The 23,728-nt window shown below is 41.1% G+C and overlaps 4 protein-coding genes across 5 annotated transcripts; 3 read left to right on the forward strand and 1 right to left on the reverse strand.

The window, feature by feature from the left end:
- The first annotated feature begins 561 nt into the window (after positions 1-561).
- On the forward strand, positions 562-1,717 carry LOC103695590 (pollen-specific protein C13-like). Its single transcript, XM_008776958.5, has 2 exons — positions 562-1,030; positions 1,222-1,717. The coding sequence occupies exons 1-2, from the start codon at positions 703-705 to the stop codon at positions 1,563-1,565; spliced, it is 672 nt and encodes a 223-aa protein (XP_008775180.3). The 5' UTR covers positions 562-702; the 3' UTR covers positions 1,566-1,717.
- A 2,343-nt stretch (positions 1,718-4,060) lies between these two features.
- LOC103695587 (DEA(D/H)-box RNA helicase family protein) lies at positions 4,061-14,305 on the forward strand. 2 transcript variants are annotated; one of them, XM_039123027.3, is made up of 8 exons: positions 4,061-4,649; positions 4,757-5,307; positions 5,768-5,962; positions 6,976-7,163; positions 8,303-8,516; positions 11,892-12,023; positions 12,577-12,749; positions 13,859-14,305. In XM_039123027.3, exons 1-8 carry the CDS (start codon positions 4,298-4,300, stop codon positions 14,103-14,105), a joined length of 2,052 nt encoding a protein of 683 aa, XP_038978955.3. In that variant the 5' UTR covers positions 4,061-4,297; the 3' UTR covers positions 14,106-14,305. The 2 variants fall into 2 exon arrangements, with proteins under 2 accessions (XP_038978955.3, XP_008775176.4); XM_008776954.6 differs by having other exon boundaries at positions 4,097-4,649; positions 4,733-5,307.
- LOC103695591 (knotted 1-binding protein) lies at positions 13,546-15,445 on the reverse strand. The gene is made up of 4 exons (XM_039123123.3): positions 15,325-15,445; positions 14,794-14,867; positions 14,506-14,645; positions 13,546-14,412 (listed from the first exon to the last, which is right to left on the reverse strand). Exons 1-3 carry the CDS (start codon positions 15,406-15,408, stop codon positions 14,507-14,509), a joined length of 297 nt encoding a protein of 98 aa, XP_038979051.3. The 5' UTR covers positions 15,409-15,445; the 3' UTR covers positions 13,546-14,412; position 14,506.
- Positions 15,446-16,249: 804 nt separating this feature from the next.
- Positions 16,250-21,619, forward strand: EMB3105 (Ribosomal L18p/L5e family protein). Its single transcript, XM_039123067.3, has 3 exons — positions 16,250-16,717; positions 19,897-20,058; positions 21,158-21,619. Exons 1-3 carry the CDS (start codon positions 16,487-16,489, stop codon positions 21,305-21,307), a joined length of 543 nt encoding a protein of 180 aa, XP_038978995.2. The 5' UTR covers positions 16,250-16,486; the 3' UTR covers positions 21,308-21,619.
- The last annotated feature ends 2,109 nt before the right edge of the window (positions 21,620-23,728 follow it).

Genomic DNA, 23,728 nt, shown 5'->3' on the forward strand with positions numbered 1-23,728 from the left:
GATTTTTAAATCTCCATATACGAATTATCTTAGTAAATGGCCAAGACCGAGATGAACAGAGATCTAGGCCGACATGGTAAGCAACAAAATTGAAAGGAATTTAGATTTTTTGAGATTTGAACTGATGATTTTGGATCGAGATGTTGAGATCTCAGCCGACAGTAAATCCAAGTTACAAATACTAAACCATCGATTTCTAGATTTATTAATTTAAAATTTGTTTAAAGAAGAAAAATGGTTGTCTGTACCATATCAGTTGGTATTTTGGATTATATCAGTTCATATCGATTGAGATAAAGAGGGATGGGATGGAAATCTTGCTTGAATATGTATGTATAGATGAGATCCATGGTCCATAGTATTAGGGTTGTTTCCAAGCTTGAATGTTTGTGAAAATTTGAACGCATTAGAAGTTTCAATTCAAGCTTGATGTGCCATAGGTTAATCTTTACAAGAATGAGATCGATCGTCGTGGAATTCATCGGACTCTATTCCACGCGGTCCCCTTGTCATTTATCTCAGTCTCAAGACCTTTCACCAGACGTAATTTTATCAGAGGAGTTATGGAATTAAGGCTGACGGCTGTGATTTAACAGCACTTGTCACAGGATTTGTGCGTGTCCGGCGATGGGATGTTTACAGACCACTGAGAAGCGGTCGTAGAGAAAACGGTCGGAGTCCGGCATTTCATGCGAGCCAGACATGCTCTTTCCCCACCGCTTCTCTCGGGGCGCAGACTCCACATTAAAGCCACCTAAAACTCCCATTCCTCTTTCCTTAATTGCCTCCTCTCCCTTCTCCTCCTTTCTTCTCCAACAACCCCCCGTTTCACTTCCTTTCCGATTGATAGAAAGATACGAAGAAACCATGGCTGCTAAGTTCCGACCTGTTCTCGCTGCTCTCTGCCTCATTTCGGCCCTCCTCGGGATCGCTGATACCACCCCAACTCCAACCTTTCACGTTCGCGGTCGAGTTTACTGCGACACCTGCCGTGCTGGCTTCGTTCATGAATACACCGAATACCTCGAAGGTACATCAATACTTGCATCTTGCCTAAGCACAGCCAGTTTAGCTATCAGTTTTGGTTGTTGAGGTCTTTAATTAATTACACCGTTATATTAGTGTTTAAAGAGGATCGATCGATCCGGTGAACTGGAGGAGCCAAGGTGTCCGCATGCATGTAAATGACGTATGGACTATTGTATGTATGAATTAATGCAGGGGCCAAGGTGAGGCTGGAATGCAAGCACTATGGAAGCGGTGAAATAGCTCATCGGTCGGAGGAGGCAGTGACCGACGGCAATGGAAACTACGTGATCGACATCACGGACGATCACCAAGAAGAGACCTGCGAGGTGGTTCTCGTGGAGAGCCCGCGCGACGACTGCAAGGAGATTCCGGCCGACCACGGGATCCGTGCGCGTGTCATGCTGACCAGCAACAATGGCATATCCTCCGAGTGGCGAGAGGCCAACCCCATCGGCTTCTTGAGGGATGCACCCCTGCCCAAGTGCGGGGCCATGCTCCAGCGTTACGCCCTCTTCACCGATGACGATTTGTATTGATGGTTGATGGTCCTTTCCGAAATGCCGCCGTTAGCATGAATAGCCTCCCTTCACGTCCCTCGTTATCACTTCACTCAGCTATGCTCTTCAGCTGATGCTGTTGTGTTTCACTTTTTTTTTCTTTCTTTTTTCTTTTGCCCCCCCCACACGGCAAAGGGAATCATAGCTTGTCTTTGCAGAAATAATTACGTATCTCGGATCTATTAATTTTTCCTTGTTAGTTAATTTGCATGTTGATTGGGTCTTCCCGTCTGAACATTATAAAAATTTCTACAAAGGTGACGATATTAATTAGGTGGTGACTTGGACTCCACTTCTGCCCTTGCTCATTTTGGCCTTGCTTTCTCCGCCACAAGAAGGATGGCCAAATCAAGACATCATCGCGAAGTACAAATAGGAGCCATGAAGTGCATACCGACTTTGTTGCCAGATTTCAGAGTTTCTATATATACGTGCCCTTGTGTAGCGAAGTTAGAAAACATTACTTGCCTTCCGGGATGCACGTAAAAAAATAAAAAATTATTTTTTTTAAAAAAAAAACCTTACGTGTAGTTCTACTGGTGGGCAAGAGCAGAGCCCATGGTAATTAGTCAAGCAACCATTAGACCCAGCTTATATTGTGCCACGAGCAAATAACTCGGAAAAAAATTGCTCAAAAAAATCCCTCAGTTATATATGGTGCACCGTTCACCTTGCTTCATTATCTCGCACGGTTCGCAATGCCCATGCAGCTATTAAAATGCAACAAACCGATCGAGCGACTTTGTGTTATTCTTGAGTTAACTGAAGCATTTTACTTTTTGGCACCCGCTCTGCTCCGTTGGACAGCACGAGTTCCCTACGATACAGAGTTCCAACAACGTGGATATTCCATTACAGAGGATTGTGTGTGTGTGTGTGAAGATGGTGGATGATCCAAACCATTACAATGGTTGTTGTTTTAAGACTATTGTCTTGTGCCGTGCTTGGGTCATGCACGTACAGTTAGCCCGTATATAAGATGGGGCCATGAGCAAGACCACATGTAGCACCCAGCTCTTATTGAGTAGCCAACGTTGTATGCCCTGAAGATCATATATATATATATATATATATATATATATATATATTTATATTGAGCAAGCTATTATTGTGAATATTTTCTTCCAAGTGACACCATACATCAAATTGACAAAATTTTCATTAAATAAGGGTGATCGGCGAGTGAAGTGGCGAAAAAAGCAGGGCCATGCGCACAGTGTGTGGCCCTACACTGAGTAGCTAATTTCTAGATGCCAAATGAATATGCATGAAAAGTGATATATTGTATCATCATTCTTAGTGATGCGATAGGTTAGTTTGAAAATATTATTTAATAGTTGAATAGTAAAAATGATAAAGAATATAACCTACAATGTAGTAAAATAATAACTAAGGGCTGATACTTGGAAATCATTAGATGTGTGCGCTTGCATGCATGCGAGCATCATCTATATAATGATTACAGTGATTTTCTAGATAAAGCATGTGATTAATTATAATGTTAAATTCTATGCTCTATCTTGGCTAAACTTTTATACTTCAGCATTTGGTACATGAAAAACAATCACTAAGCAGGAAGTTTTATTGTTACCTCTGCTAATTTGTCCATCTTGATGTTCAGCTTTACATGGTTACTATTTTCCATTAATTACCTGAATTAAAGTTTAAATTCTATTATTTAAAAACATGCAAATTATCCATTAATTACAGAGAAGGCAGGGCTTATATGTTCACCTACGGAACTCAGACCCATTCACATTAATGATGAAATCAATTTGCACTCTCAACTATTATAATTTCATAATAGTTGCTATAAGATTTTAAAAGCCTTCATTACGTTGTATCATACCAATAATGAAAATTTAAATAAAATAACTATATATTTATTATTTTCTTAAAAATATTGCATATTTAACTAAAATGATAATCACTATTGGATCATCTAAATAAAATAATATTATTTGGAATTCAAATAACTTTGCTGGCTAAAAATATTTTTAATTGAATGAATAGTGATCCGAGCAAGTACTGTTATTTTTTTTCTCTATTATTGTCCATACATTTTTTTTGGATATTTTGCAAATGACTATTGTAATAGAAAAATATGGATGTTGATGAAAAATTAATGATATTATCAGCTAAAATCGTCTTTCACATGATATCTTTTTAAATTTAATTAAGAAGAGTTGAATGTTGAAACATTATTGTCCTCATACATTATGGATTGTTTAGTTGCTTTGTGCTTTCACATCAAGAAGTAGCATGCACAATAGGATATTAACCCTTGTCAGATTCCTATAAAGTGGTCTAAATGGATTACTTGTCAAATAATTTTTTTATCAAATTCAATAACAAAAAAAGGAATCAAGTAATTTTTAAAATCTAGTAGTTTTATTATTTTCTTGCTACGTTATTTATTTATTGGAAATCAAAAAGATGAATTAAACTAGTGCCCTGCGCCAAGGAAGCGAGAGAGTTTTACCATGCCAAAAAATATGCGGCGGCCGGTGGTAGACAGAGAACTTTTAAGAAGAATTTTTTTGATCAAAAAGATAAAAAGAATTTTTTTATGGTAGATCCAAAGATAATGCAATCCTTATCCGAGCGCGCAGAGACAGGGGGCATCTTCTCTCGTCTTCTTCGCTTCCTTAAACCCTTCAATAAACCCTAAAATTCAAATAAAAAAGAAATCTTGTCCAGGAGAAAGAGAAATGCTCGCGAGAGCCCCTCAAACCCTCCTAAACTTCGATGGGATCCCTCGGCATTCCCGCCGCCTCCTCCTCCTCCGCCACCGGAGGTCTACCGCCACCACCTGGAGCGCCGCTGCCACCGTTCCCGGTGGAGGGAGCAGGGGTTGGAAGGTGAGCGCGGCCTACAAGCGGATCCCGATGGAGACCTCCGGCGCCTACCAGCTGATCGACGAGGAGACCGGCGACAAATTCATCGTCTGGGGGGGAGCGGAGAACGGCCCCGACTCGCCCATCCCCTCGGCGGAGGTCCTCTCGTGGAGGCCTCCTCGAAAGGGAGGAACCGGGATTGGGAACGAGGAGAGGCCACGGAAGGGTGAGGCCTTTTTTTTTCCCCAAGTCTCTATTTTTGATAGATTATAGATTCTTCCCCCCTAAATAATTATCCTAAGGTCGCAGAGGTTTTCTTTCTTGATACCACAGGAGTTGAGGCGACTGCACCGGTTGCCGAGATCGGTTGTAAGCCCACGGCAAGTGTTGGTGGCTCCACTGGAGGTTTTGGTCGATTAAAGGCCCCGAAGGTGAAAGCGTTGATGAAGAAGTCCTCGCAGAGAAACAGTAAAGAAAATGCTCCTAGTAATAGGATCTTGGGTCCGGATGATGCTGACCGTATGGATTCATCCGAATTCAGAAACGCAGAGACTAGTTTGGGCTCGCTCCAGCCTAAGGAATCGAATGATAGTGTTCTAACCGATGAAAAGGTTGGGAATACAAACTCTGTGCACTTCATATCCAGAAAAGATGCAAGGGATGAAGAGGTAGATGTGTCTGTTCCAAGGATCGTTTCTTCCTCGAGGGGTTGGGGAGGTGCTGCTTCCCTACAGAGCGCTGCTGCTGGCCAGCTAAAACGGCACCGGAAAGCCTCTACTGACGGTGGATTTTTCAGCAGGAAATCTTTCAAGGATCTGGGTTGCACCGATGTTATGATAGAATCTCTGAGGGGTCAGATGTTCCTTCGCCCATCCCATATTCAGGTGCTCCACAACCCAGAATGATATTGCATGTTGTTGGCACGACTGGTTTATGCCTGTGGAAACACTGATTCTATCGTTACATGACCAATATTATATGCTTCAATGATTTTGGTTTACATTTTTTATAGAATGATAATACTTCTGGCTCAAGATCCTTTTGGCCAAGAAAGATACATTTTTAGAATGATTTAAAAAATCAGAACTTTGGTTGATCATGAAATGTTGGTCGCGGAGAATTTCTATGCTGCATTACCTCTGAAAAAGAAAATAATGGATCAAGTATTTTGATTGTGCACTTGACTTCTACATATTGCATCAATATACAAATTATTTTTGTTTTGCACTCGGTAGGTGCCTTTAAAAGTAACTCTTCTTTAACAATATGCCAAACCTAGATAGCAAAATACTTGCTTCAATATCTACTCTAGTATAACTTTTGTTTGTATTTTGAATGCTGCAGGCCATGGCATATGGGCCTGTGTTAGAAGGAAAAAGTTGCATTATTGCTGATCAAAGTGGATCTGGTAAGACGCTGGCATATCTTGCTCCAATTATACAAAATCTAAGACAAGAAGAAGTACTAGGGCTTGGGAAATCCTTATCAAGGAGTCCTAGAGTAGTAATATTGGTGCCTACTGCTGAACTGGCATCCCAGGTTGGTTCTGGCTATGAAGATAATGTATTTACTATTTCTCTTCATATGCCTCTTAATTCTTAGAGCCTATATTTTAGTTGCTTAGCATAAGTTTGTATTAGTCATATCGGTTTTATTGGTATTTGCAATGAAGACTGTGGAGATACTCTCGTCTTCTATATTTTATGTTTCTGTCTGAGCTAGTTTCTTTTTTCATTATCATTTTCTTAGCAAACAATTTTTAGTTGTTTTCTTTCTTTCTTAGCTTCTTTTCATTCTGCTGATGGAAAGCCATGTTCAACAACGACTGGAGGCTTTTAATTAATTTGGAAAAATTGCAAAAAAGGGGATGAGTTCGTCAATACCTTGGAATACATAGAAAGTTGTCATGATCAAATGGAAACCTAACATCAGGAGAAAATATAATTGTTAACAGGAATATGATGTTCACAAAGCCAATCTTTTAGTCATCATATTGGACCTGTTTTAGTCTATTCTGTTGTTTGAATGAAATATCAAATATGCTTACTAAAAGTAGAATTTCCAAAGCCTAGTAAGGAGACAGTTAAAATGTTGAGGAAAAGAATTGTATAAAATACGAATATTTGGGGTCTTGTAGATCAAGTTTGTTGAATTTCTATAATAAGTAATGCGTTAGTGTTTATTGAAGGGAATGCAGTGTTTATTGAAGGCACTAGCCTCACTATGCCCTCTTCCTTCCTACTTAATAAAAATGAATCATGCAAATTGATCAGATATATTGACAAGTTAACTTTTTTTTAAAGAACCTTAATACAATGTTTACCATCATTTGCTAGTTGTCTAATGGTAGAAGCCCCCATGTGGATGGCTGGTTTCACATACTTTTCTGTACTGAAATTGGAGCAAGGAAAGTTCTTGCATCTACAGAGCTTTCATTACAGTATATCACCAAATTTTGAATCTGCGTTTAAGATATTCTATTTGAATTTGTCTTTTTATGAACCTTTTTGGAGGTGATTGTTTACTTTATCTGCTGCATTCCAAGTTTGCAGGTCCTTAATAATTGCCGAGCCGTAGCAAAATTTGGGGTCCCATTTAGATCAATGGCTGCAACTGGTGGTTTTCGACAGAAAACTCAGTTGGAAAATCTTGAACAGGAGTTGGATGTACTCATAGCAACACCTGGTCGCTTTATTTATTTACTTCATGAAGGACATCTGCAATTGACTAACCTCAAATGGTAAGGCATGTTTAAATTTCTCCACTCTATTAGGATTCTTATCTTTAAGCTGACATTGGAAGGAAGCTTTAATTTTTGGGCATTATCATTTTTTAACTGGGTATTTTTTATAAATCCCACAAAAATGCCAAATTTGTGTATGTACCCTTCAAAGAGTTTATACCTCTCTAAAAGTCTATAAACTTTTGCATGCATATCCTTCATACCTTGTTGTGTTAACTTTCATCGCTGTAAGCTTAATTTGGTTGTATTGACAGTAACTTGGCACAGACTGCTATTATCCTTACTACATACAAATTTTGTAAATTTTAATGGGCATATTTGAAATTCCGTGCTAATGGCATACATCTAATTTTCATTTTTGATAGAAATGAGAAGCAATTAAGCAACTTTTGAAGAGTATGTATGTATGAATGCCTGAATGCATATTTTAAGGGAATTGTGTCTCATAATTTTTTTTTCTTCTATAATATCCCTATAAAATTAATAAAAGAATGGTTGTAGTTCGTTGCTAATTTGACAATTACTCCTGCTTTATAGGTATCAATCATGCTGCTAGTTTCCTCCCTTAAAGTCTGATGTTTTAACATTCCCATGCTTGAGCATGAGGCTACCACTATACAGCTTTTGAAGATGACTGGTGGCTTGGAGCCCCTCATGAGGCTTATGCCTACAACCAACTTTACTTGTAGTTGTCTGACTTGGATATTTAAGTCATGCGCATTGAAAAAACTTGAGGGTTGTTACGCTGAATATCCTTGCCTTTTTTAGCTATTTCCTTGACTTTCTTTAATAAAGTCCACCAATCTTAAGGAGTTTGTTTCTATTTTATTGTGGGTCAGGAGCTCGATTAACAACAGTAAAAGTCGGTATTTGCTGTATAGGTCCAGAAAGAATGGCATGCTGTTTGGAGTATTATGTAATTTACTGCAGGAAAGACTTATTTTGCTCCTCTTTCCTGCTGTCTTGAGAATGAGGAGATACTAACATTTAGTTGAATTTTTACTTTCTGCTAATTGACTTTCTTTTTCTTGCTTTAATTTCTTCAGGAAACTAGAGTTATTGTTTGCATAGGTTGTCATGCAGCAGAAGTTACTTTTTTCATTTGCTCTGATGCTCTTATTGCTTGGATATTCCAGTGTTGTGTTAGATGAAGCAGACATCCTATTTGGTGATGATGAATTTGAACAAGTTCTTCAAAGCTTAATTAGTTCTGCACCCATGTCAGCACAATATCTTTTTGTCACTGCAACTCTTCCTGTAGATATCTACAACAAGCTAGTAGAAGTATTTCCTGACTGCCAAGTAATCATGGGACCTGGCATGCATCGTACAAGCTCTGGGCTTGAAGAGGTTGGCTTCCAGTTATCTGCTTTTTTTTCCATTCTTTTTCCTTGTAATGGAATGCATGATTCTAGAAGATGGATGCTAATTTTGTTTTTCAAGGCCTGCAACACTATCTTAGTTCTCAATATTCAAGTAATGGATCTGGCGTCTTTGACTCCTTCTACTGACCTTGACCCCCTTGGGTGAATTGAGATCCCCTCTCAATGTCCCTGCCAGCGATCCCAACCCAACCAACTCCAATCCTTGTCACGCCCTCCCTATCTCCTCCTCTGGCGGTTCCAATACCCACCATCACCTCCACATTGACGTCATCACCACTGCCACAACTAGTGTAGCCATCACCTCCACCCATCCTAATTCCTCCAACTTCATTGCCACCACCATCATTGTTAGTGTGTATAGGGATGGCAATCGGGTCGGATTAGATACAGGTCGGGTCGGATGTAGGTCAGATAAAAAATTCATCAATCCAAACCCGATCTATTTATTAAACAAGTCAAAAATTCAGATATGAACCCGACCTGTTCATTAAACAGATAACCTAACCCGACCCACATAACCTAATTTATTAAATATGTCAAGTCAGGTTAAACAAGTTAAGTAGGTTTTTAATGGATTAAATAGATTTAAACAAGTTAAGCGAGTCGAGGTTAAATAGGATAGAAACATATTAAGTAAGTTTTAAATAGGTTATACAGGTCTTAAATGGGTTAAATAGGTCGGGTTATGATCCGACCCAGTTATTAAACGGATGGGTTAAATGGGTTAAAGGTCTAAACTTGAACCCAACTCATTTAATAAACAGGTCTAGATGGGTCGATCCATTTATGACCCAGATCTATTTATGTCGAACTCAAACCTGCTTAAATCGGGTCGGGTTGACGGGTTGGGTCATAAATTGCCACCCCTAAATATATATATGTAGTCAAATTTATTTTTTATATTCTCCATGTGGTATCCGCACCATGGTGACCGCATTCTCTATTTGAAAATATTTAACTTAAGCCATGGCTTTATGAAGGACTGCACATTCTCATCAATCATAAGCCTTCTCTTCTTTGAATCTATCATGCTACCACCAAATCCTCCTCCACTAGCATTAACACCAAAAGCATTACCTCACCAGCACACCACCACCATCATCATAATCACCACCACCACCACCACTGTCACTATTATCACTCTCATTGCCTTTCACCTCTTTTGCCTCACACCAACTCGAATTGACTTTGGCTCATTTGATCTGTTGCGTTTCTCAAGGACGAGATCATTGAGGAATGAACCACATGGATGGTCAAAGGCCAAAGATTAGCCAAGAGACTTTGGCAGCTTGTGCCTTCCATGCATTCAGCATGCCCTGGCCTGAGGGTCAGCTACCATAGAATGAGAGTTGCTGCTTGGGTTGGGGTAGTGGAGATTCCATGGTTGGAGTTCAGCATGGGCTGGCCATGGAAGAAGAGGTGCCGTTCTGGGGGAGGTGGCAGATGTGGTTTGGGGGCATTGGTCTCATGATTAAAAAAAATATCATATAAAAAACGTGAGAAGCCGAACAGCTAACGAATTATATACCAGGGTAATAATTTCATGAAGTATTCTGATGATGGGTCATTCAGTTACTAGTGTATTATTATCTCTGGTAACTTTTTTCAGGACATCCAAATAAGGCCTTAATAATGTTTCTTATTTTCATAATATGGTTTACATAGGTACAGATGTTGTAAGGCATTATGGATATGGGTCTTATCAAGGCAATATTTATGAACCCTGAAACTCATTGTTTGCATGGGAGGGGTTTATATGTCATCATCTCTATACATTAATATATTCGTATATGCTTGTGTGTGAGAGAGAATGTTGTTAAATAATTAATGATATAAATTAATTTTAGACAGGGAAATAAAAATTAGATAAAACACATTTATGTCCATTTCTAAAATTTATTTGGCACGAATCTTATCAGATAGAAAAGAATTACCTTATACGCTGAAATACGCTTTTTGATTTCTGATACAAGTTTGTCTTAGAATCATTTTCAGATTCTAATATGATATTCTTCCCACTTTGGAGCCTCAGTGATGAGCTTAAGGCATTCTTGGAAAACCTTACATTCAGATGTGAGGCAAGCCAAGCCCTAAACAAGCATTTTCATGTATAATAAGGGTATGCCATTATTAAATGAGTAGTAGTCCCACAATATTTGTGATACACCAGTGTCCAATTGCATGTGCCTAATGCTATCATCATCAGGGTCACCATAGGATGCCATTGTCACTACAAGTGCTGCAACAGACAACTAGATTGCTTCTTTTTTTTTTGTGTACCAAAAAGAAAAAACTTGGGTGCTTCATTTCGTAGATATCTCCTCTTTTGATGACAGAAATAATATGGTTTGGACAAGCATGTAGGAAGTCTGTGTTGGTTGCTAGACATATGCAGATACATATATTAACAGAAATTGTGATGCAATAACCAGGCCCTACCAAACTGTAGCTTATGATTATTCTAAAACAAATTGCCTTTTTTGCTTATTTTTTTAGTTGTGGACAAAAAAAATCCATTCCCAATCAACCCTGTAGTTAGTTGCATAATAAGCAGGGGTTTTTTTAAAGGTGTGGTACCGTTAATCGTAGGTTGCCCAGACTGAGATGAACCAAGATCTTGGGTTATCTAAGTCAAGATGGAAGGTGGAGAAATTTGGAAAGCGTCAAGATTTTCCAAAATCTCAACTGCTATACTAGGATTGAAATACAGAACTTCAGCTGATATGGTGTTTAGCAACCATTTTTAACATTATTTTTTAGATAATATTAATTAGAAATTCTATTTAAGATAGTAGAAAGGTGATCAGAAATCTCAGCTGATATATTCATATTGCACTGGATATATCTTGGAGGTTCATATCAGCTGATATAATAAGGGCCGGGATTTTGCATGTCTCATATCAGTGAATCCCTGATACTAATGGAAACCAAGATCTTGCCCAACATGAAGCAATTGAAATAAGAACAAGTAAATCTCAGAATCATCAGAAGCAGATTAATTTGACGAAACATATATACTTTTACCTTTCTGGTGATGTAGGACTCATTTGTAGTATGCTGATTGCTAAATTTACTCGTTCAGACTTGCCCCTACTTGTCTGAGAGTACAGGGGACTGATTTTGTTTCTCAGCTGAGCATTGCCTGGGTTTTCCTAAATCCTTATTTATTATACATCTGATGATGGTTCAGATTTCATTTTTCATGCACATTTCTAAAATCACCATGATTTCTTTGTCACAAGGAATGCTGCCTACACTAACTTATCAACCAATGCACTGACAGCACATACCTGGTTTGGGAACATTTTATATGATTATGACTGGGTTAGTTTACGTGCAGTTTCTTGTAGACTGCAGTGGAGATGATGGGGAGGAAAAAAATCCAGATACAGCTTTTCAAAATAAGAAATCTGCTCTTCTGCAGCTTGTAGAAGAATCTTCGGTTCCTAAAACTATTGTTTTCTGCAACAAGGTAATCTCTCTCTCTTTCTCACACTCACACGCGCGTGCACGAACGCACATGCTCACCTCCCTCCTGCATAGGCATTCCTTTTTTCCTTTATTGATACATGAAAATATAAATTAATTTGAATTTATTTCTTTCTCTCGGTTTTCCTATACCAATATTGCACAGATTATTGGTGATTTTCTTTTCATTAACTTGGTTACTTTTTTCCTTCTTTTTTATTCAATAACTATCAAGCTCATATACGAGTCAATTCCAAGCATTGTTTAGCTTCAGGCTTAACACATTGTAGAATGACTAGATAATTAAACAGCAAATGGATGAGAGGGAGAAAAACTATCATTTATATCTTTTATTTGAAATGTTTACTATCTGTGTTGCTCCAGGGTAAATAAAATCCAGACCTGATTTTTATTCCATCTCTTGTTTGTCTCTATGTCAACCAAGCAAGCCAAATATTGTCAAACCCTTTAAACAACTTTGTAATTGATATCCCTGTTTTTTCTTGTCACAACAATGTACCCCCGCTCCACAATTGTTTCGTTGTTTCATTTTGCAGATTGAGACATGCAGAAAAGTGGAGAATGTGTTGCAACGCTTTGATAGGAAAGGATTGCACATTAAAGTCTTGCCATTCCATGCCGCATTGTCTCAGGAAATACGACTATCGAACATGAAGGAGTTTCTGGATTCACAGTCAAAAGAATCTATGTTCTTGATTTGCACTGACAGGTAAGAGAAACAAGGCACAAGCTATTTCTCTTAATATCCCTTTTACAACAATCTAATTTGCAAATAGAACACAGTCTGACATATAAATATCATTATGGCATTGCCTTTCCCTTGTCATTTATAAGTTTATGGTACGCATCAGTTTTATGAAGTCGTGTGCTGTCATTTACAGGTTCTCTTCTTTTCATCACTGAATGTTGTTTGTAATACTTCAATCCCCAGTTCATCCACTTTCTAAATTGCATGAAATGCGGTTGTGTTTGGCTTGCAATTTAGCCAGACTTTTATACTAATATTATGCAAAATTGAGTTTATTCATTGAAGAACATTCTGCTTGTCTCGAGAATGTCAAAAAGAGGAAGATTGATGGTTGGAAAATAGCATTCGGTAAAATAGCTGTATAATCTTTTGTCGTGATGGTGCTTTGTGAAACTTGTTAAATTTTCTCTTTCTCCATCCCTTCATAGCTGCATCTTGTTTTGATACCAGCGGCTCTTACCCTGACGTAGAAGTTGCATGCGATTAGATGTTCTCCACAAGATTTTCCCATGGCTTCATAGGAACAGCCCGGATACTGTCATGCATATTTGTCCTTTTCGGTAAACTGGCATGAATATTTATATTATGGACATGTACTTTGAAACCTTTTTTGCCTCCTCCTTGGTCTGTGCACTTAAGCCATTCTTTCAAGTTTGAAAAATCCAATGTCCAGACGGGCTAATTTCAAAACCTAAGAAGAGAGGGTAGATCTCACTGATTTGATCACCAAGAATTCATTCTCTTTCTGGAAATCAAATTTTGAAAAATATAGAGGAGAATAGATTGCCATTATTGAGCACACTATAAAATTGACTAGGGAATAAACATTAGCTTATGCTTGTTATAAATTGCATTCTGTTACCACTTTTTTAGGACACTCTTCAGTTCCATGACTATCGGAAGCCATTCATATTTCTCACTTCTCCTTTTTTGTATCATGCTCCGAACCCAACCCTTTCATCCTGTTCCATTCAAAAGATTAATGGTCTTTTGATCATCATGCTTTCTTTTGATTACGGATGAGGGCTCGTGGGCATATTACTAACTGGAACCGACTGATCCTGTTGCAGAGCATCGCGAGGCATTGACTTTGCAAATGTGGACCATGTGATACTCTTTGACTTCCCTCGCGATCCAAGTGAGTATGTGCGGCGTGTTGGGAGGACAGCTCGTGGAGCCGGGGGCAAAGGCAAGGCATATATTTTTGTCGTTGGCAAGCAGGTTTCGCTGGCTCGGAGGATAATGGAAAGAAACAGAAAGGGCCATCCATTGCATCACGTCCCTTGTGCATATGAGCTGGAGAAATCGGCACTCTAGCCGCTGTAGTGACATTTGTATACTTTCGCTTTGTATCACTAAACAACGAGAGACTCAAGACTCCCAAATACCAGAGAAGAAGAGTTCCCTTTTTTCTTCCCTTCTGTATAAGTGCTGAATTTGATTTTTGCAAGTGTATCTGCAAAGAGAGCATATTATATTCTATGATAGATCGAGTCTCAGAAACTCAGTTATTTTCAGTGCTATATTTGTTCCAGTCTCAACTATCCTAGCAGGAAACGGTGCCAATTCATGGGGGTCGTCTGATGGAGTAGCAGGATTAGGATGCTTTTTGGGCTGGCTGCACCTGCATGGTGAAAAACCAATTACAGCGTAGGCAAACCACCTTAAGGTACTTAAGGGAAGATAAAAACTAGTTTTCTTGTGCGTATGACCGCACCTCAAGTGTCCTCACGGACGTTCTGAAGAAGATGGTACTGAGCGTTCTGCAGAAGATTTCGAGCTGCCTCGTTCGATGCATCTTGCAACCGCAGCTCGTTGATCTCTTCCTGCCACTTGGCCATCTGCTCCTTGTGCATTCTGAAAGAAAGAAAGAAAGAAAGAAAGAGAAAGCAACCGAAGAAAGAACGCCAGGGAAAGGCTGTGAGCTAGCGACTTCGCACGCCAAGAGCTCAGAGCCCTTTGGAGTATGAACAGAGTCAGCGAAAGAACGACACGTCGCACTCACGTGATCAAACGCTCTTCGAATTCATTGCTCAGATCCTTGAATAATGTCCTCGCCGCTTCTAGCAAGTCCGAAACCTATTACAGAATCATGCATCTTAAGACCACATCTACCTTATTTTAAATGCTGCACAGCTAGCCATCCTAGGTCTATACCAAACTGGACATGACCAATCATTTTCTTTTTAAAAAAGAATGAAAAGATGATAATTTGAAAATGATTCGCTTTTGCGACAGAGTCAACTTTTTTTTTTTTAAAAAAAAAAAACTTTTTTGTGGCATCGATGGTCAGACAAATTAAAATTACCGTAACTATTAAACATGCAATCGGCAAAAGACCATTGCTATAATACGATCACGATGGACCATGAAATACGGGCGGGAACCACCCAAATCCAAATGGATGGATGGCAAGTCATTGGGCGGGAATTGGATACTGATTGGCGGGAAGCGTCCCCATCTATTATGAGAGAAGACCGGCAGAGCCGTCTGATCTGAATCGGCTCGTGACGTCCGGGAAATCCTACTCACATACCTGCTGGGTGAAGTGGTCGACCTTTTCCAGGATGCGTTGGATGTTGAGCTCCATCTCTTCCGATCCGGCCGCCGACGCCGCCATGTTCTCCGCCTCCTCCGCGGCCGCCTCTCCGCCTCCCTCCTCCTAACATAAAGAAACGAATTAGATCCAGCTATCTCTTTCACGAAGTCCAGGGAGAGACAGAGAAGGCATATATAGATCGCTACCGTCAATTTCAAGCGCTTGTGCAAGCTATCCAGCACCTGCCTGCCCGCAAGCGTGCCTGCAGGCCTCGAAACCCACTGCTGCTGTCAAAAAGGGAAACAGAAGGCAGAGATCAATTCTCCAGAACGATGCCGAGGAAAGTAGATGTAAGACCGGATCCTATCACCGGAATGCGGTCGAGAGCAACGACCGATCATCGCTGTGTCTCTCTCCCGTGATCCGCAGAGTGGACAGTGTAAATGAAGGAATTCGGAGCGGAAAACGGAGAAGACGATGGGATAGTACCGTTGGGAACGAACTTGGAGATCGATTGCGAATAACTGTCTATCCAGCAGCAGCGGCAAATGAGGGATCGGATGTGATCGCTTCGATCGATTGCTTCTCAGATCCAATCTACCTGACAGCAACTCATCTACAATTAATTTGATCGATCCATCGATCAAGAACGGAAAAAAAAAAACTAAAAGAGTTTACGGTAGAATAAGATCAGAAACTTGTAAAAGAATCGAATTCCGAGAGATCTCAGATCAAATTTGCAGCAAAGAGACGAGCAAATCACCAGGGGACGACTGCGATCCCTCTCTTTCTCTCACCGTGGGGGAGAGACGGCTTGGTTCTTTAAATTTTGAACTGGAGAGAAAGAGGTGGGGTATATATAGGATTCCGACCGCGCGGCGGGAGCACCGGCGCCCAGCAGCCGACATTACTATTAAGAGGAAGGCAAAGTGCAGGTCAGCTTACCTGAGGTGATGGCACCTCGAATTTCTACGGAGAAGGGGTAGGGATTTGTTGGCCGTTGATCTCGTCCATCGCTCCACGTGGCATGCCCTAGTGGAGGTTCAGCTCCCACAGGAAGACACTGAAAGGAGTGGGATGGATAAGGTGGGTCTTGCGGAGGTTGGGGAAGAGCAAAACAGAGTGAGAGAGCAAGTTAAGACGGCGGAGAGAGGCCTCCATGATGTACCTTTCTGCTTCGCCATTTGCTGCTTCCCCTTCGTCGGCGACGGCAGCAGCGTCTCTTATGGAGAGCGGCGGCGCCTTCCTCTGCGGGCAGCGCCTCCCCCTCCCCCTCCCCCTCCCCCTCCCTGCGAGGACCTGGGCACTTGCTCGGCGTCCGGTCATCGAGGCCAAGGCCGCGACCCCCAGAGAGAACCGCACCGCCCGCCACCAGCGCGTCCGAAAGAAGGTAACGCGTACTACTAGAAGTGCTCCTTTTCTTTTCAGTCAATTGTTTAATGAGAGAATGCGATGAATGAACTGAACTGAACTGAAAGAGCCGTCATTTCCTGGCCTCGTAACCCTATTGCCTGAAGCTGGTTTTATTCAACAAAGCGAGCGATTTCCGATTCTTGTATTTCTTAAGAGGAAAGTTGTTAGCGCCTTCAGCTCGATCTAGAGCTGATTGATGCCCATCGGTGTTTGACAAAATGGCTCAAAAAGAAACCACAGGCGATACCAGGCTAAGCAATACTCCGCTCCCGATAGGCTTTCCAAAGTTTGTACCGGTCGTGTATGAAGATCAATGCTTCTGTTAGCTCCCAGTTGTGGAAACGTTCGCAAGCTTAGTATATCGAGTTGTAGAGGCCACTATGTACGCTCTCACGAGGAGGAATATTCTAAACTTGCTGAGCTGATTGAATGGCTCCGTCTGAAGGAAAGGATCTGCCAGGATTGAAGTGTTCTTAGCGAAATCTCCCTACCACTTCATCAATACTGGTGCTCTTAATTTGTTTTGCTTTTTTCTAAATAAATTTTAGGCGGGAGGTATCCTTACCTCTCTCTACTTTCATTCAACTAAAAAAAAAAATCGCTGGGTGGCTTTAAATTCCCTTTGCTGGCCTTTGGAAAGAAGTGGTTCCTCAGAAGATTCAAATTTTTATTTGGTTGGTGACAAAAAAATAGGATAAATACACGTGAAATCCTTGATGAGCCATCAATGCGGGATGTAGGTTCTTTGGGGCTCGGTCTGAGAGAATAGGGCATATTCTGATATATTGTAGCTCTGCTAGAGGGATTTGGAGGAAGTTTTTTAAGTACCATAGCTATTAATGCCAACTCTCCTTCTATCTCTTTCCTTTTGGTGGGTTGGAAAGCCGAGGGTCCCAGCTAATCTTCATGATTTCTGGGAACTCTTGGTGATGGTGTTATGATGGAGATTGTGGAAAGATAGGAACAGTACCTTGATACAGGTTGCACTCAAGAAAAGTATCCTTTTAAGGCTCTTTCTTTCTCGAAGTAATGGTGTATCTGCTGTAATGGTGTAATTTTGGGTGGTCTAGAGTTTCTCAGCTGGTACCTGAGTTGTAACCATTTGCTAGTTTTTTGTTTTGCCTCTATGGAGGCTGTTGTATTTTTTTCATTCCTTGCTTACCTAATAAAGCATAGTTGGGCTTTGGCCTCCCTTTCTCTGTGTGTGTGTGTGTGAGAGAGAGAGAGACTACTTTGCTTGGGCCAAAACAATGTTTAGATACACTTGATCAGACATTTTTTGTCCTGTAAGCCTGGGATTCTAGACTGACAACTACATGTAGAATTAAGATTCTTACACATGTAATACAGTTATGCATTAGATGCTTGTACCTAACATATGTAATTGACATGATCAAAGGATTGAAAAGTGTCATTCCTTAAACATAGTCAGCGTAATGCTAAATACGCAAAGGTATATAGACTAATACACAATGGTATAAAGAGAAGATTGAATTGGCCCATGTCTGTGTTTAGTGTGGAAAGGAGGAGGCAATTGTTTATCATCTGTTCCTGAGGTGTCCTTCAGTTGCTGGTATACGGAAGTATTTCTGGTATCTGTTAAAGATGGGGGTTGTCCTGAAGGAAGTGGAAGGCTTTTGGGGTCATTGGAGAAATAAGAGGATCAAGAAATGTGGGTGGTCAGGCTGGGATATGTTGATAGCCGCAATAACTTCCGATAATTTGGCTAGAGAGGAACAATCGAATTTTTAGAGGAGCGGCTGCCAATAAGATGGATCTGATCAGAAAGGTGAAGAGAACGTCGAAGGCTTGGGTACCTCTTGTCTCGGAGAAGAACTCCCACGAGAAAGTTCTTAAGATGCTTGGAGTGAAAGGAGTTAATGCTGGACGAGTGGAGTTCTTTGTAATTTACTATTATTTTTTCTCTTCTTTATCTTCTTCATTTTGTAATTTGTTTACTGCAAATCAACAAAATTCTTTAGGCACTCCATGCCTATTGTTACCTCAGAGAAAAACAATCACATTGGGTGGGTCTTAATAGGGTGAGCCTTGGCACAATGATAAGATTGTTCCATCGTAACTTGGGTGTCACAAGTTTGACACATGGAAACAACTTACCATGTCCGACAGCAACATTGTGTACATTTGATCCTCCTGAGACTCCGTAATGGCAGGAGCCTCATAAACTGGGACACCTTTTTTTTTTCTATATTGCGTGAATCTTGAGCAAATTCTCTGCTTTTGCAAAATATTTGCAGTAGAAGTTACTGTAACAATAGCATTCTTCTATGCTTAAATGGCTGTACCCTGAAAACAACATGCCGAATTTCCAGTTCATTGGAGATATGCCAAAAAAAAAAACATCTTGTTATTCTTGTTGTCAGTTGGAGTATAACAATGCTTCACAAATACTTCCTATTTGCATATCATCTCTCTCTCTCTCTCTCTCTGTCTGTCTGTCTCTTTCATGTGCAAATGCAGATCTTAGATGCACTTCCATCAACTGTTAATCCATCAATCTTCCACAATCCTGAGCCATAGTTGGTTCTGTTATATTCTGGGTTTAGGTGCAAATTTGCATATATCTTCAAGAGTCATCATAAACTTCCCTAAGCTCGTCTCATCAACCATGTATGGCATCATGCCAGGTTTCATATCATTTTTAGATTGATGTTATATGTGAATTGAGATGGCTTCAAATGGGCAGGATCCAGATCCTACCTCCTGGAGATATCGATCTAGAAAGGCTGAAATAGCATGAGGCTGACTATGATGTGACAATGTTCTAAAGAAAATGGTGGAGTCTTCTGAAGACTAAAGCCATTTTCCCCCATTTCTAACTTCCTTTCCATTTTCTTTTAATTGTGCACTTGGTACAGTTTTTTTTTTATTTCCTCAGATTTGTGCTTCATGCATTCATTGCTGTATATCACGTCAACAATTCAGTTTTACTTTTGTTAATGTTTTCAGTGTGCTAAATGTTTCCTATGATGCCTAGTGTGCTTAATGTTCGAATTCTTTACATAGGATAAACTCATGTATCGTTTCCCAAATGTCCTCTCCAGACTTTGCTTCTTTTTTTGTTTTTCTTCCCCCCTTGCTGGGATTGATGATGCTGTATTTTCCCCTAAATAATTGTATCTTTCTACTCTTCAGGTTGAGGGTACCCCAGAAAGGCCAAGGATGAGTGTTTTCCGTTCCAGTAAGCATCTATATGTGCAAGTGATTGATGATACTAAGATGCATACATTGGCTTCCGCTTCAACAAGGCAGAAACCTGTATCAGAGGAAGTTGATTACACTTCTGGACCCACAATTGTAAGTTCTGAAGTAATCCTGAAAAGCATTTATATCCTATGTAGTCTCTTTGTTTTAGGCTGTTAGAATGTATAGTGTACTCTTTAAATTCTTTTTCTGCTGCACATTTCTTTTTTATAAATAACCACATCTTTTAATAATGTCTAGATTGCAAAAGTTACAGCAGTCAGAGCAATTCACAATAGCCAGTGTTGAGAGTTGTAAGAGACAAATACTCTTGCCTATACTAAGGGTGTGTTTGCTTCCATATTAGTGTTAAGAAGTAGGTGAAAAAATTTTAGGCATTAAGATCATCATTAAATTATTAGTAGTGATACCATCATTTAAGTACTGCTTAAATGACCCATTTTGTAAGGAAGGAATGAGTAAGCTGGCATTAAAGCCGACTCGTACGAATTCTACTTTGGAGCTCCCGTGGTCAGCATTTTTGCTGATGTGGGAAGCCAAGTTCCTCTACTTAAGGCTTGGTTACAAGGAAACAAATGCCTAGAATTCACCACTTCTGACCGAAGTGCTGTTCAATCGCTCGACTCGCATGGTGGTATACATTTCTTAAAATAAACCATCCAATCAGGTATCAAGAGGGAAGCCAAGGCTACATCACCAGGCTCTCAAACTATAACAAAGCAACGCTGATCCAACTATATTCTCCTAATTAGTCTACAGGCCAAGGTTGATCTCCAGAAGTTTGAGTACGGCGAGCTTTCTACCTAGCATCAACCCTTCAATTTGGTTCCAGAAAGCATCCTTGTACTAAAGGGAGTCTTGCCTGGAAAGCTAGGAGGCTGGTTGGAAAATAGGATAACCTTCTTTGTTGGGTAGCTCTTGCAATCATGGTCAATCTTTGGACTTGAAAATAGTATTAACAAAGGAGCAAGTTGATTTCTGATTTAGTGAAAATTCATCTGAAACCAGATGTTCCACAGACCAATTAAAAAGATAATCCCATAATGATAGCATCCCTGTACTGTAAAAAAGTTAAATGCTTTTTAACTGGAAATCATATGTTTGAGCAATGGAAATGCAGATTACACGATCTTATTATTGCTTTAAATGGTTTTCTAACAAAAGCTCATGTTCCTGTTTTCTTCATTACCAGGAGGCGGCAAAGAAGGTTGGTGAAGCCATTGCCAAGTCTTGCATGGAAAAAGGGATCAGCAAGGTGGCTTTTGACCGTGGCGGTTACCTATATCACGGGCGCATAGAAGCACTTGCTAACGCTGCACGAGAATGTGGTCTTCAGTTCTAAATCCAAGTAAATCTTCAGAAGATTACCAGAATGTCTTCTTTCTTGTTCATAAAATCAGAGGAGCCAGAATGGTAGGTGTTACCCTGCGAGTCAGGCTCAGATTCAATCAGATAATGTGTCATGGAGACCACTCATGATATTTTCCCGCTTGTTTGAGTCTAAAGAAGTGGAGTTTGTCTGCAAACTTTTTTATGTGTGAGTGAGAGACCTGCATCCAAAATATTCTGGAGAAATCCTTGCTGAAGTGCATGGTGACTTATTTTGAGCTGCCGATAGTTGAAAAATGTTGCTGTCGATCGAAACTTTTTTTTTTTTTATTTCTCATATGTCAACCAAAAAAGAGTGGGAACCGACTTGCTACTCGTGTGTTCTCTTCACCTGACTCAGATATGTAACCATCAAAGAAAGACAGGACTCGGCAAATAGAATCTAGTTGGCGATGCCATTTCCATCACGGTGGGCGGTGACGATGCCTGGGCAATACTAAGGTCTCATTTTGTTATCATCCCAAATAGAATTGCTGAAATTTTTGACGTTTTCTGATCCATTGGTTTCCGGTGCTTTCCAATGGCCAAATCTATAGTTCTTCAGCTCATGCCATTTGGGTTGCAACTCGTTTTGGATTGTGACCCTGCAGGCTCCCGGACTCCTGGAATTCTACGCTGGCAAGGACCAGCCAGGGAAGGCTTGTTGGTGACTTCGTGGGCATCAATGTTCTAATAAAGAAGCGGCTTATTTGATTTGTCTCTGAACTGGGTTGCTTTCTTTACTGCTCACCATTCGAAAGGTTTTGTCTGTGCGGATCATGCGTCGTTGCCAGAGGTTTTATGTAGTCTTTTGTTTTTTGATTTTATGGCCGGCTGTAGTAAGCCAAGCCTGGGCTCCGGAGAAGTAGGTAGGCAGTACGGCATTAAATATTCTGTGATGGTTCCGTGAAAAGAACTCGGCAGTCCGTCCGTAACCTTTTTAAGTGGGCGGAGTATCTCGGATAATGTGATGATTGCCCAGGAGTTTATGTTTGATCTTGACAGGGCTCCGATGAGGAGGAGCTTGATGGGGATCAAGCTTGATATGGAGAGGGCCTATGATAGGGTTCGGTGGGATTTTTTGCAGCAGTCCCTGCAGGCATTTGGTTTTCATGAGACTTGGATCAGGTGGGTGATGGGCTGTGTTCGTGTTCCCTCTTTTGCTATCTTGGTGAATGGTTCACCGTCCCACTTCTTTGTGTCTTCGGGGGGGTTACGTCAGGGCTGCCCTCTATCTCCTCTTTTATTCATTCTCTGTGCAGATGCGTTGTCCAGACTCCTACACCAGGCAGTGGCGGCTCAGGAGTTGGAGGTTTATAGACCGACGGTGGGGGCTGCCCCGATATCCCACCTACTTTTTGCTGATGATTGCTTGCTTCTTGCCAGGTCGTCGCGGCAGGCGGCCCGGGTTATTTGTCAGATTCTTCGGGATTATTGTGCAGTTTCGGGACAGCAGGTCAATTTGGCCAAGTCAGCTGTTACTTTTAGCCCGAAGACCAAGGAGGCGGTGAGGCTCCCTATATTGGAGATCCTGGGAGTGGGTGCGCAGGTGGGCAAGATGGTATATTTGGGGGTCCCATTGTCGGGCCAGCGGTTACGACGCAGGGATTGTACTTTCTTGGAGCTCAGTATCAGGCGCAGATTGGAGGGTTGGCAGATGCACTCTTTATCTATGATGGGTAGGATCACTCTCGTTCGTTCAGTTCTTACCTCTATTCCCATATATCTGCTTTCCAATACCATTATTCCAGTTACTGTTCTGAGGTCCCTGGAGCAGTTATTCAGGAACTTTATCTGGGGGAGGCACAGTGGTAGAGGTGGGGTCCACCTGATGGCTTGGGATGTTGTATGCCAGCCGACTAGTCTTGGAGGTTTGGGGGTGCAGTCTCTGGTAGCGAGGCGGGAGGCCTTAGTGGCGAGACATGCGGCGAGATTTGTGCTCGAGCCTGAGAGCTTGTGGTCCTCATTGATGAGGGCCAAGTATGGCGACTTGGTGCCCGGGGCGCGGGGTGGTCGGCACCACTCCCCGGTTTGGAGGGAGATGTGTGCTAGAGCCATGGTGGTGCTTCCGGAGATCAGATGGATCATAGGTGACGGACGCTCTGTTGATGTGCTGGAGGATAGCTGGGTGACGGAGCTGCCGTTTTGTCGGTTGCCGACTATGGTGGATTCGGCGAGATTAGCGGGCTGCAGGGTCAGTGACTTGTTGTCTTCAGAGGGGGGACGGTGGAGAGTGGAGTTGATTCAGGAGGTTTTTGGGGAGCAGTTGGCGGAGTCGGTTCTAGCTCTTCCGGTTCCCTCTGGGGGAGGGGTTGACAGACTAGTGTGGCTGCCGTCCGGACGGTCGCGGATTCGAGCTAGAGATCTTCTTGCCTTGTTCAGGTCGGAGCCAGCA

Source organism: Phoenix dactylifera, chromosome 2 (genome assembly GCF_051530095.1).
Source record: "Phoenix dactylifera cultivar Ajwa chromosome 2, Ajwa_hap1_PhDact_Kaust_v1.1, whole genome shotgun sequence".
Classification (NCBI taxonomy): Eukaryota; Viridiplantae; Streptophyta; class Magnoliopsida; order Arecales; family Arecaceae; genus Phoenix; species Phoenix dactylifera.

Excerpts from the sequence above, each read along its gene's own strand:
- LOC103695587 (XM_008776954.6), top strand. The coding sequence starts at position 4,298 with ATGCTCGCGAGAGCCCCTCAAACCCTCCTAAACTTCGATGGGATCCCT. Across the intron at positions 4,650-4,732 it reads CGAGGAGAGGCCACGGAAGG|AGGTTTTCTTTCTTGATACC; the intron begins GTGAGGCCTTTT and ends CTAAGGTCGCAG. Across the intron at positions 12,750-13,858 it reads TTCTTGATTTGCACTGACAG|AGCATCGCGAGGCATTGACT; the intron begins GTAAGAGAAACA and ends ATCCTGTTGCAG.
- LOC103695591 (XM_039123123.3), bottom strand. The coding sequence starts at position 15,408 with ATGGCGGCGTCGGCGGCCGGATCGGAAGAGATGGAGCTCAACATCCAA. Across the intron at positions 14,868-15,324 it reads TCGACCACTTCACCCAGCAG|GTTTCGGACTTGCTAGAAGC; the intron begins GTATGTGAGTAG and ends ATTCTGTAATAG. Across the intron at positions 14,646-14,793 it reads TTCGAAGAGCGTTTGATCAC|AATGCACAAGGAGCAGATGG; the intron begins GTGAGTGCGACG and ends TCTTTCTTTCAG.
- EMB3105 (XM_039123067.3), top strand. The coding sequence starts at position 16,487 with ATGATGTACCTTTCTGCTTCGCCATTTGCTGCTTCCCCTTCGTCGGCG. Across the intron at positions 16,718-19,896 it reads ACCAGCGCGTCCGAAAGAAG|GTTGAGGGTACCCCAGAAAG; the intron begins GTAACGCGTACT and ends TCTACTCTTCAG. Across the intron at positions 20,059-21,157 it reads ACACTTCTGGACCCACAATT|GAGGCGGCAAAGAAGGTTGG; the intron begins GTAAGTTCTGAA and ends CTTCATTACCAG.
- LOC103695590 (XM_008776958.5), top strand. The coding sequence starts at position 703 with ATGCTCTTTCCCCACCGCTTCTCTCGGGGCGCAGACTCCACATTAAAG. Across the intron at positions 1,031-1,221 it reads ATACACCGAATACCTCGAAG|GGGCCAAGGTGAGGCTGGAA; the intron begins GTACATCAATAC and ends GAATTAATGCAG.